This window comes from Thunnus albacares, chromosome 19 (genome assembly GCF_914725855.1).
Source record: "Thunnus albacares chromosome 19, fThuAlb1.1, whole genome shotgun sequence".
In the NCBI taxonomy this organism is placed as follows: Eukaryota; Metazoa; Chordata; class Actinopteri; order Scombriformes; family Scombridae; genus Thunnus; species Thunnus albacares.
The window spans coordinates 20,454,608-20,468,317 of NC_058124.1; the positions used below are offsets into that span (position 1 = coordinate 20,454,608).

The window sequence follows — 13,710 nt, forward strand, 5'->3', positions numbered from 1 at the left end:
CTAGAAGGCGTGATCCGAAATTGTTTCAAACTTATAAATATTCAAATAGTCAAACTGAAACGTGTACTCAGAAGTCAATCGGAGTTCTTCTTGTTTAGCATCTCTTCTTCCATCTTTCTTCCATCTTTCAAACATACAGTTTTCATATTTCTAACCAGGATTCTACCACATTCTCTCTCATTTTCACTTCCTTCAACTTTACAGCTTTATTCTCCTGTATTGTTACACTACATATCCTGCACAGCTTGCTTCACCTTTCCTCACTTGCTTCTAGTTTTCTTTGACTTTTTATGTTCCCCTTCTGCCTCTATACTTACTGCACTCCTGTCTTCTACTGGCGTCTATTCACATGCAATAACTTTATTTGTTTGAAGCACCTCAATGCCAGATAGTTCAGACAAAACTTTACACTGTATGCACACCATTTTTTGAGAAAATGTGCATTTTTGCTTCTGCTCTTCACACAAGCCACTTTCTCCTCTGCATCCACAAGGCATTCTGCTCACAATGCAACACCGCTCACCTCTCCCTGTCCCTTCACTTCTATATTCATCCCTTCCTCCTTTCCTCCCTTTATGCGTCCATCTCTCAGGCCCATGTAACTCCACGGGGACCGGCCATCTAAAGCCCGGCCAGTAATCCTCTCAGGATATTGAAATGTCAATCCTTCCTCCTCTCTGACCCGCACCTCCACCCCATCTCTACAGCATTCCTGCATCCCCCCTCTTCTTCTCTGCCTCAGCTAAAGGGCTTTGGATGTACCACTGGGGTCCAACACCTTCAACCAAGTGTGTTTCCATCACACACGCATGCACACAAACACACACATACGCTGAACAATGCTGAGCCATGATGTCATTATTGTATCCTGTCTTGCGCACACACAAATCACACATGAACTCATGCACAGAGCTTATGGCATGCAAGCATGGTAAAGCACACACATGAAAATGTGGCTGTCATACACGCATAGCCTGGTGCATGCACAACGGATGCACGCACACACACACACACACACACACACACACATACATAGATATAGGCATCCCTAATCCACAGCTGGATAAGGGGCCCCATGAGCCCTGGGCAAAACTGATCCCCCATTTACCCAGCCCATGCCCCATCTCCTCACGCAACTCAAGCCATGTTTCTATCCCCCTCTCTCCCTCTTCCTTTTTATCCATCCATCCATCCTTGACACACCGTGCAAAACTCCCCCCTACCCCTTGGTGGCCTGGAGAGTCCTGATAAAACCCCATCTGTTTGGGAGAAATCCACTCCAGGCGCTGTGAATGTGCAAGCATCCCGTTTGAGGAGATGCTTTCAAAGAATTCAATTTGTATTTGGTTTTAATGTCACAAGGTTTTAAATGTCGTTTCAGATGCTTTTTATCCACCAAGAAAGAAAAATCTTAGTATATGCATACAGTAGATGTAAATTGGCCCCCCTGTGTGCCTATGTATGTCGTTGGGTTTTTTGGCTGTAATATAGCACCCCTTCTCTCTCTCCAATCAGACTGTGCCCTTAAATCCTCAGGCTTTCTTGGCCCTCAGCTGCCAGCTAAATCATACCACCCACTGCTAACAAGCTTACCATGCCCAGAAAAACAAATATGGTACAGTAGAGAAGATGGGGGGAAAAGAGAAGCTGAGAGATGAGGAGGATGGGGGCAGTGGTGATCATGTCAAGAGCGGTTGCGGATGGAGAGGTAGGAGTCGGGAGAGAAATTGCCGTCTAAGAATAGTGAGTTTATGGGGAGAGCAGGAAAGGATAAGGTGGGGGAAATTAGGAAGGAAATAGAGGGTAAAAAAAGAAGAGATCGGGACACAGAGATAAAAAAAAAAAAAGTAGAAAGTAATAAAGAGATGATGAGGTGGCATGAGAGAGTGTAGGTGTGTGCTGGTGCGTGTTAGCTTTGTTCCAAATCCCTGCTGCAGTATTTATAAAGGTCAGTGAGTTTTGATGGTGTAAAGTCTTGCTGTGGAGGAGCACACACACATGTACTGACACGAGGTTGAAGTCCATGGAAGGAATGGGGTTTTTTTTTTCAATTCTGTGCCTGACCAGGCTGCACAGGATTTCCAACCATTACCGCTTGCTCTTGCAGATGAGCTCCCTCACTTCACAGCGTGCAAAGACTCTGATCACTCCCACCCGCAACAACGTTTTCTATTGAAAATCTGTCAGCCATATCCTCCAACAAAAATAAGATATATGTTTAAGGCAGTGGGTACTGGATGAAAATTGTATGGATTGTGTCCCTGTTTTTCAGATAGTTTTGTTTGGTTTCCTTGGCAACAGATACAAACTGGATGCTGGAACATTATACTTCAGAGCAGCGGTGACAGTGGTATTGTTTACAGATCAGATATGGATTAGAGATGCCATTTTGTGTACTTTTACTGGTGTTTGAACAAAATTCATATCACCTACTATATGACTAGTCCAAATACACACACAACAATAAATATAAAGTGGAAAAACAGAGAAGTTGAATAACAAATAAACTTAAAATTTATTACCCTATTTTGAGTGTACTAAAAGTTTACATGCTTTGTAAAATCTAGTAGTCATAATAATCGTCTCTCATATTTTCATATATGAATTTTCCTTTCATCAATTTTATTTATAGTACGCCTCATATCTCACATTGATTATATGTCAGCATTACTGTAAATATACCCCATGCATGATATAGATGAGCAGAATCCAAACCCCACTGCAGTCCTCTAACACAAACCGATTTGTGTACACACACACACACACACATACACATCCACACACAGCACTACCTCACCAGCCCCTACAGAAAGGAAAACTGTCCACTGTAGAGAGCACACGAGAGGGTTTAGGTCATGTTTAGTTGGTTAGCTGTTGATCTGAACTGTGCTCTGTTGGTCATGTGTGGAGAACCACAGGTCTTTTGACAATAGCTGGCGTGGCTAGCAAAGACAGGAGAGGTGAGACAAGACACACGAAAAGTAATTCTAAAGCACATTTCTAAATCAAATACCATCTTTTTAAAAAAAAAAAAAAAAAAAAGCTCTCTCTCTGTCTGACACACACAGATACGCACACACAGCATTAAGCACCCCATACCAAATCCTCCCTGACAGAGAAAGTCTTCTGAAACCCCTGCAAACACACTCTCCTAACCCCTTGTCCAATCCCTCTGGATGACACGGTTAGCGGGACAACTCACACCCTAATACCCCATAATAACCACAAATCAACGTCAGGGCAACTGCTGACAAGACAGACAGACAGGAAAGGGAGAGAAAAAAGAAAGAAAGGTTGAAAAGAACCATGGGGACAGGAAAAATAATCACCACAGGTTTGTCCTTTTTCTGATATAGTGTTGTCGCTAACCTTGGAGCTTGGGGTTTTGGCTAGCTAAATCCCTTTGGGGAGCTGAAGGCGGCTATGTTGAAGCCATGTTGGCGTCAGCCATACTATCCTATATTTCAGCTTATGTCAGATAAAGGGGTTTGGTATGAGACACCACAACACATATTCTTGTAAAACAATCTTCAAAACCACATAAGTCGGTTTTATTCCAAAAAAGTGTCTGTTTTGGCAATATTTTGGGGAAACTGCAAATAGAAAGCGGCTAAAGCCCTGGACAAAGATAAAATTGCATTTAGGTTCTATTTCAAACTAATATTTAATCAGTTGATTCATAAAGATGATGATGTAATGCTTTGTGCAGCTTATTGTATCCTTTACCTTCGTTTAGCTTTTCTTTTTTTTTTTCGGCCTGCACATAAAATACAGTATATGGTTGAGTCTTGTGGTTCAGTTGGCCATAAATACAACTAAAATGGGATGCCTATGATTCTCTGTGTTTACAGTACAGTATGTTGGGCCAGTACTTCTGAGCCTTTATTTTACAGTCTTTCTGTCCCCTAGTGGTCAAATAATGCAGCTTTAAGTTTTAAAAGCCATTAGTGGAATGCAAACACACTGAGAAGAGTTAATGAAGGAGGAAAAAAAGATAAATACACATTGTCTTTGCAAAGCCTTTATTTAATATATTGCAGCCCCGAACTCAGTAGAACTGCATCTGTATTAACATTGAACCACATGTCACTGGTGTTATGCAGAGATCTGGCTCATCCTACACACACATAAAGCTCTGCTTTAGCCTCTCAGTCACCCTATGTGGTCCAGATGTCCAGATGTTACACTTGCATAACATTTACAGTTGGTCAACAAGAGAATCTGGGTCACTGAGAAACACACACATTCATTATAAATACTCAACATCAATCTACTTAAATCCATCCTCTTTGTATGCACAGATGCACATGAACCTCAACACACCAGCTAAAAGATCCCGTGCTTTAATTCACATACAAACCTCTTACTTCCCTCATCAAGATTTTATAAATGAACTGTTATATCAGCCCTTAACTCACTTGAAACTAACCAGAGAACTATACTAAGTGCTGCCATCTCAGCACTCACATTTGACTGGCAATGCTCCATTCATTATGTAGCACATTTTTCTAAGCTAATTTCCAATTAGTCAGAAAAAACACACTTTCCTTTCTCATTGTTTCTCCATCAGCTGCCTCCTTGCGCAGCACTTTCCAGTCTCGCTGCCTTCATACTTCATTTGCCTCATTATGCCTTCACTCTCAGAGTCATATTTCTTTCAGCTTCTTCAAATGAAAAGCTTCGCAAACAAACAGAGAAATCAAGTTTTAAAAAATATATACACAGCAGGTATGGCGGGTAAACGTGTATGCCCATATGTGTATAAGTATGTCAGTATTCAAGCCGGGATGTGTGCTTGTACATTTCTGTGTGTGTGTGTTTGGTATTTTCACACTTGAGCTCCCCCAAATAGTACTGTTACAGAGACAAGGCTACTAGGCAAAGTGCTTTTTCAAGCCCCTGGCTAATGGCCTGTTGAAGACTTCTGCTGATGAAAATGAGATCACCTCCACCAGCAAGACTTTTTGCTCTGTCGGCAGTGATGAGCACACTGTTATTATAGGGAAGGAAGGTGTATGATGAGAGTTTGGGATGCTATAAGTACACACATGTACACACACAAATGAGAATCTCTCTATCTGGATGCATATGTGGCTTTCAGTGTGTGTGTGTATGTTGCTATAGGCATGTTAGGAGTCTACATAAACTACAGTACTATTAACTGTATGTGCCTGTGGGTGTACTTACATATATCTCTGTACAATGAGATACCCAGAACTTATGTGCACACACATCTATGTTTTATGCATATACTTTGTGGGCATGTGTGTAGACAGAGGCAATGCATCAATGCTGAATTGACAATTGTGCTTTTATGAAACAATGCCTTACGTTTCTTTAGGAAAAAGAAGTCAGTTTTACTATTTCACACAGCAAAGGCCATACATTTAACATACAAGGCTATTTTTTTACCCAGCCACCTAGTAAACTGATCACAGAGGATAGCACAAAAGAAAACTGCAAATTCAATTTAATATTTTTAGACAAGCCAAAACAAATTCAGTCCACTCTGCTAGATCTTCCTTATAATATAGCCTGATGTGAGATATTCAAACTGAGAAAATGCAGCACAAGCCTCACGATTTAAAATTCATGTTAGCTGACACATAATGTAGTCTAAATGCACAAAGCATTCCAGTGAAATCCAAGTGAAGTCCCATTTGAGTACATTTGCTGAGTACAAATGCAATGCGACCTAATTCTTGCTCAGCTGTTGTTTGTTATCTGACTGAGCAGACTGTAAGGGAATTTTTCCTGTGACAACATGTTTCCTTGGGTCATTTTCGGGTCATCTGCAAACCTTGGAGCAGTAGGTCATGGCTTGTCTCTTTCGGAGCAGTTTATCTCTCTGTCTGCTAAGGATGACTGGGCAAAGCAGCTGTACTGATAAGGCTGGCTGTCTCCTATGGAAACCAAGGTTGTAAAAGATATGCTCCGTTTCAGACGGTCAAGACTGTCTCCTCTCAGACAGTATTGCATGTGACCTGAATGTGACTTTGGTTAACTTAAGTAAGCATAGTTTCTTGTTTAGGATCCAGTACCCAATAGAATCCTCACACATGTATAGATGAGTGAAGAATAACCTTATGTGGGTGCATCTTGTGGGGCTAGTGAAGGGTTAAATAGTCCCCACCAGAATGTAACCTTCAGAATTGAGTGGCATTACAGTGTCTTCACTTGTACTGCTTATATCTGTTCTCCTAGATCGAGCTTCAATAAATGTTTCTGTGTAAGACGTCCAGGTCTTCTGAACTTTCTTCAGTTATGAAATAACCAGTTCTCAGTATTTTCAGTCACACAGACTTGTGCTGTAATTTAATATCTGTGATACCCTTTCTTTGTGCATGTGTGAAGTTGTGTGTGTGGGCATTTTTAGAAATCTAACCAGGACTCACCGGGCAGGCTTGTTGACACGTTGACCTGGGTGTAGAACCTCTTGCTGGGCAGCAGCTCAGACACTCCGTTCAAAGCTTCGACGGTGAAAGTGTAGTTGGTGTTGGGAAGAAGATTGACCACCGTCACAGTTCTCTCCGTCAGGCCGACCTGCTGAGGAACAAAGCCAACGCTCGCCCCGCATGGCTCACACTGCCTCGCAACACACCGCCGGCATCCCACGCTGTAGGTCAGATCAACTCTGCCTCCTGTGTCGGATGGTGCGGCCCACTCCAAGATCAGCGTGGACTGCTTCAGGGTGTAGACCAAGTCTCTAGGTGGGGAGGGAGGCCCTAGGAGAGATAAGATATTGTATTGTTGTTTATTGTTATAGACCTAAAGAATTTATTAGTCTTTTTTGAAAACAAATTAAAGACAAGACAAAGAGAGGGGGCGGGGGTAGACAACAGTATTGACTTTTTTGCAAACATCAATACTTAATCAAACACATCTTTGCTCCAGCAATTGTTATGCAGCAATTTAAATTCTTAAAATAGAAACACAGCAAAATAAAGTGTAATGCTGCAAATTAATCAGTATCAAAACATCTGTCTGACTGTGTTTCTGGATATAGCGAGCCATACATATGGCACACATTGAAATGATTATGATTTCAAGGTTGCAGATGCAGTCTTGTTACAATATTTTATTGATTCTATTGGTGGAAACTACAGCTAATAAAAGACTTCTTAGGTAGAAGTTGAGCACAGCATTTTTAATTCCCAACTCACTCTAACGTCTGTAGTGTGTATAAAGCTGGACATTGATAGAAAAAGCAACAACAATATGTTTGACCATAACAAATATTAGTTACCTGTATGACTTCAAGAGACTGCGCTCAAATATCAAGCTGCTGATGTTTGATATTTTCCACAAGACTAATGGACTAAGTACATCGGGTATTATGGTGTGATTGCATGGGCTCAGTTTGCACATCACGCTATGATAATCCTGTTTTATCCAGGATTTGATGTTAAGAAACAATTGTTTTGATGAGATCCATTTGACCCTAATGGGAATTTGCAATTCAAAATGCGGAGTTGTTTGCTGCGATATTTTTGTATAAGTTGCATTAGCGTGGTGTACATTTGGAAGTAGGAGTACAAAAACATTTCCTGGTTTGAGATGCAAGAGGGATTACAAAGAGAGAGTAAAAACACTTGGGAGTAAGCCTAGGGCTAAAAGCAGTAGCTGGGTACATTTAAAATATTTGTTGAGTGTCTCTGTTTTAATGAAAAAAATACTCTTAACCAGCTTGTGAATTCGTTTCACTTAGAATGGTGACTGAAAAAAGGACATTGCCTGTTGTCTGAACATATGTGTGCACGCATAACAAGTTTGTCAATTATACACTCATGTCAACAGTGCTGTGTGGAGCAAATCCTCTGCTTGCCATCAGTAAATAAAGGTACATCACCATGGAGAAGCTCACTGTAAGGCTGTGAATTTGAAAATTTGGGGTGAAACTCTAAGGTAACCCACTGGATATTTACTTTTACTTTCGATTATTTTTGAGTAAAATACTGTGATTCCTTTCATTTTCTCAAAGCCAAAGAAATGCAGGAAAACTACATTATTATTCTTTAAAGTCTTTGAATGTAAAATCAACCACCACAGTGACAAAAAGCTAAAATTAAACATATAGTCCAGGGCAGTATAAAATATCAGGCCGGAGGATGTTATCTCATCACTAAGTCAGTGGTCCTGATTGACCTCCTGCCTTTTCCTGCAGGTCCTTGCACACAGAGGCCAAATAGAGCTGAGGTCCATTAAAGGCCATGAATTTTATATGCGTCCCTGTATGTGTGTGTATGTGCTGTATGATGAATAAGTGAAGGTGTGCTGCCCTATGCGTGCTGTCAAACACGTCACACACCACAGCTGCGTCCCGCTCCCAGACACACGTGGCGAACAGAATTACATAAGCCCAGAGAGCATTCAGAGTGTGAACACACAAGCTCAGCATACACATACACACACACACACATATTTGATGTAGACACAGCTGGGCCTTTAGTCATCTAGTTTTTTGTGCTTTCTTGGCCTGCACTCCCTCTTTTTCTTGAAGTTTCCTTTTTCTCTCTTCAAATCTGAGTGCTTCTGATTAAAACTTCAGCCTCTTTTGCTCCTCTCTTCCCTCGTCTTCTGCTGTCTTTTTCACTCTAAATTTCTATCTTCCATCTATTTTCCCCTCCATCCATCCAAATCACTCTTTGACTACCTCTCCACTGCTGCTCCAACAACTCAAACTGCAGTATAACAAAACTAAACATGCTTTTGATGTTATTTTTTGTCGTTTAAGCTTGTGGAGAGTCTGCATTTATGTAGAGTTGAATTCCATGACTCCAAATATGAGTGGGCTACTATTAACATGCACACTCTCTGGAAAAAAAAGTAAGCAGGGCGTTATGAAATGATAATGTGTAATGTCAGAGGGTGTTGCTTGTAGAGATGAACCTACAGTTCAGAGAATTATCAGCAACTCTGCAGCTCCCCTTGGCTTTACAGAGCTTCATAGTGAGTTTCAGCTCATTGTTTAGCTTTCCGAATGCAACTTTACTGTTCTTGTTAACTCTCAGTGCTCTTGTAGTGTCGTTTTCAGCCACAGCAGGCAGCTGTTTTCAGAGAAAAAAGCTCTAAAAATCCACTGACAGTATCTGCTCAGCACCAAACAGCAAACAGACATAGTTAGTGACTAGCTGGTGAGCACAGATGAGCATTTAGCAGCTTAAGGGCCAGCTATTTCCTTCAGGAGTTGATAGAGACCAAAATCAGAGCTAAAGTAGGGTGGATATTGGACTTATATTCATCAGGCAGCCAGACACACAACTCCAAATGAATGACAGTGTTGCTCATTTACAGTTTGCCATGTCAGTTAGATAAAGATTATGGTATGAAAAAATAATCAGTTAATGCAGGTTTAATGATGTTTCTAGTGGGGTTTTTTTTCAACACTGAAGATACATTTAATTTATGGTTCATCAAGATAACGAGGATAAATATGTTGGTTGGGACAAGAACAGATATATAGCAAATATTTTGACTAACATACTTAGCTAGCTAATTTTAGCCATTAAGGATAACCAGGTTGCCTGCTAGCTTAATGGCATGATAAACTCCCCCCCCCCTCTTGATCACTGACATGTTAAATCTGTTTTGTATCCTATTATAATGCATGGTTTAATTTAGTTTTAAAACCTACTCTTGTTGTTTTTACACTTTTGCCATTAAAACCTATGAAGAGTCTGGATTTATGCATTTCCCTGAGCCAGAAACTAAAATTGTTCTACTGCAACTTTATCCTTCCTCCTGGAAGTCATGGGCCCCCACTGTTCTCTAAAATCCATTTGCAGAGACATACAGTATACATTGGCAAACATTATGCATCAGTTTAAAGGCATTTTCTTCTGACAGTTATTATGCCACAATCATTGCCATTGCAGTCCTGTCAGCAGTAGTTCCACTCTGCCAAAACTGAATACAAACAAATATTTCAGTGTCCCCACAGAGATGTCTCCTTTCACTCTTCCTAAAGTTTTATTTTGCCTCTTCACAGCCCCCAGGAAATATGCAACTGTGCTCTGTTGGAAAATTTGTAAGTAGTTGCCATTCTTCTTCTTCTTCTTCTTTCGGCTGCTCTTGTTAGGGGTTGCCACAGCAGATCATCTATTTCCATCTTTTGCTGTACTCTGCATCTTCCTCTGTCATGCCAACCACCTGCATGTCTTCCCTCACCATATCCATAAACCTCCTCTTTGGCCTTCCTATTTTCCTTTTATCTGGCAGCATCATCTTCAGCATCCTTCTCCCAATATAACCAGCATCTCTCGTCCGCACATGTCCAAACCAGCTCAATCTCACATCTACCTCTTTGTCTCCAAACTGTCCAACCTGAGCTGTCCCTCTAATATACTCAATCCTAATCCTGTCCATCCTCATCACTGCTAATGAAAATCTTAGCGTCTTCAACCCAGCTCTGCCTCCTGTCTTCTCATCAGTGCCTTTACCTCCAAACCATACAACATAGCTTGTCTCGCTTCTCTCCTGTAAACCTTCCCTTCCACTCTTGCTGATACCCTTCTGTCGCAGATCACTCCTGACACTCTTCTCCACCCACTCTTACATACATCTCTGCCACTCCCGACATCCTCACACAATACCGCATCTCCTCTCTCAGCACCCTGTCATGTACTTTCTCTAGATCAACAAAGACACAATGCAACTCCTCTCTTTACTTCTCTGTGAACATTCTCAAAGCAAACATTGCATCTGTAGTGCTCTATCCTGGCATGAAACCACACTGCTGCTCACCAATCATCACCTCTCCTCTCAACCTAGCTTCAACTACTCTTTCCCATAACTTCATGCTGTGGCTGGTCAACTTTATACCTCTGTAGTTACAACAGCCCTGCATATCACCCTTATTCTTGAAAATTGGTACCAGTACATTTCTTTCCACTCCTTAGGCATCCTCCCACTTTCCAAGGTTGTGTAGTGAAGAACTCCATCTGCCATCTCTTCTAAATAGCTCCATGCCTCCACAGGTATGTAATCTGGACCTACCACCTTTCCACTCTTCATCCTCTTCATAGCTGCCCTCACTTTCTCCTTTCACTGGCCCCACATCATCCAACCTTCTCTCTCATTTTCTTCATTCATCAGCCCCTCAAAATACTCCTTCTCAACACATTCTCCTCGCTAGTCAGTACATTTCCATCTCTATCCTACATCACCCTAACCTGCTAATTGGTACAAGTCTTTTTCTCCTTCCTCAGTGTCCAATCTCTCATACAACTCACCATACACCTTTTCCTTACCCTTCACCACCTCTCTCTTTGCCTTATGCCTAATGCCACATCTCCTTGTACTCCTGTCTACTTTATTCATCTCTCTGGCTATCCCACTTCTTCTTTGCCAACCGCTTTCTCCGTATACTTACCTGTACTTCCTCATTCCACCACCGAGTTTCCTTGTCTTCCTTCCTCTGTCCAGATGACACATCAAGTACCTTCCTAGCTGTCTCCCTCACCACTTCTGCAGCAGTTACCAAGCCATCTGGTGGCTCTTCACCACCACCCAGCACCTGTCTTAACTCCCCACCTGAACTCCACACAACAGTCTTCCTTCTTCAACCTCCACCATTTGATCCTTGGCTCTGCCTTCATTGTCTTCCTCTTCTTGGTCTCCTACAGATCAACATCCAATGCCGCCTGCCCTGTGACCACCTTATAGTCTCCAATCTCATTCTTATTTCTCTTCCCTCTCACACCCAATTTGTGGGACATATGCGCTGACAACATTTATCATCACACCTTCAATTTCCAGCTTCATACTCATCACTCTGTCTGACACTCTCTTCACCTCCAACACATTCTTTACATACACTTCCTTCAGGATTACCCCTACCCCATTTCTCCTCCCATCCACACCACGCCCACCTCTGATGCTCCTGGCCTTACTCCCCTTCAACCTGGTCTCTTGCACACAGAGTATATCTACCTTCCTTCTCTCCATCAAATCAGCCAGTTCTCTCCTTTTAGCAGTCATAGTGCCCCCGCATATAGTTGCCATTAAAAATGTTACTTAGTCATGTCTGGAAGTATTGCAGGATGACTCATCTGAAAAAAAAAAAAAATGTAGCAGTGTGTTCTTTCACCCGCTTCAAAAGGATTATTAAAAACAATGAGGAGTCTATTATTTCAAAGAGACAGCAATAGCTTCTGACAGTGGTAAACACATTAGGGTTTAGATACTTCACAGGCATTAATGAAAGGTAAAAGAATAAAATTACACTGGTATTATATCATTTAATTGCTGAGATAATAAGGTGTGCACATCACATCTCATTCATCTTGCTAAATCTCCCATTTTCTTTTATACTCAAAATTCTACATTCATCAACCTCCTCAGATGTTCCTTTCTTTCTCTCCCTTTCTCCATCCGACCATGCGGTGGATTACCCAAATCTGGGGATGATCATAATTACTGAATCAATAGTGTAATTAATGTGGTCATTAGGCTGCTATAAATGTTATCACACAGGGATCAGAGAGCTCAGCGATCAATACTGTAATTAAACCCCTCCATAGTAGTTACCATAAAAGCTAGTATGACCACACACTTACACATATATATGTGCACACAAGTGGATGTGGATATCTACAAACACGCACACACAGACCTAGTGACCCTATGGTTTTACTACCCTGAGTACTCCCAGGATATAGGGCCCATTATTCCTCCATCTAATTACTAAGCTATATCAATAGGCTGTTCTCCATGCAGAAATCAATAGGGCTACCCCGTGTGGTCTTTGTCTTATTGGCTTTGTACTGCATCTTTATTGGAGAAGAATGGTATTCGGTATGGGAGAACAGGTGAGGTAGGGTGAAAAAAGGCAAGAGGTGAGGGATGAAAGGATAATGTGTGGACAGTGGGGATGAGATTATAGAGTGGTATGTGTGCTTGTCGCTTGAGGACAGAGGGATGAGATTTCAGTTGGACAGAAGGATGACGGATGGGGTGATAACATGCCTGGATGAAATGGATGAAAGGACAGAGAGGAAGGAAAATGTGAAGAGGCAGTGGCTCGAAAGAAGAGTGATGAGTGTCCGAGTTAAGAGGACAGACAGAGAGAAAGGAAGGAAGTGTGTGTTCAGGGGTCAAAAAAGGAGGAATGGAGGGGTAGAAAAAGATGGGGTGGTCCGTTGAAGGGGGTGGATAATGGATGTATAGCAGAAAATGGACGCATAATGTAGAATTTACAAGATGGAGAAAATGGGGTGATGGGCTTTTTGGACAAATAATGTAGACCTAATGTTAGAAGAGATGGAGGGAGGGATGAAGGATAGATGGGTGATAAAAGGGATAAAGGTTAAGAGGCAGAGAAAATGGCTGTGGTGGATGGATACATAATGTGTGTATACTATTAGGCGGGATAGAGGGGGGTGTAAGCACAGGTTGGAAGGGGTTACAGTTATTGGAAAGCCCACCCTGAAACATAAAATAATGTGTATGATCCTGGAGATATTTCATTCATTCGGAGTATCAACTGTACAAATTTTGTCAAACAAGGACTGGAGTTTATCTAATATCCTTAAAAACACACCAAAGTGCATCTAAAAGTGTTTTATGTGCTGTGTTTACTGATGTTATCAAAGGGAAGTACTGTAAGAAAAAAATGTGAGTGTGTCCTTTGAGTGTTCAGATGTAAAAACTCCACCTTACAACTTCATGAGTAAATGGATCAGCACAAAATATATTTCCTGTCTTTAGTTT

General features: G+C 41.5%; 1 protein-coding gene across 2 annotated transcripts in view; it reads right to left on the reverse strand.

Annotated features, from left to right (window-relative positions):
* Positions 1-13,710, reverse strand: part of LOC122969699 (ephrin type-A receptor 7-like) — a 154,523-nt gene that overhangs the window by 43,535 nt on the left and 97,278 nt on the right. The window contains exons 5-6 of one of the 2 annotated variants that reach the window (XM_044335621.1): positions 6,396-6,725; positions 5,301-5,903 (exon numbers count right to left, since the gene is read on the reverse strand). In XM_044335621.1, coding sequence (XP_044191556.1) covers positions 5,815-5,903; positions 6,396-6,725 — 419 coding nt within the window. In that variant the 3' untranslated portion in view covers positions 5,301-5,814. Of the gene's footprint in view, positions 1-5,300; positions 5,904-6,395; positions 6,726-13,710 lie in introns of those variants that run through there. The other variant, XM_044335620.1, reaches the window with a different exon arrangement.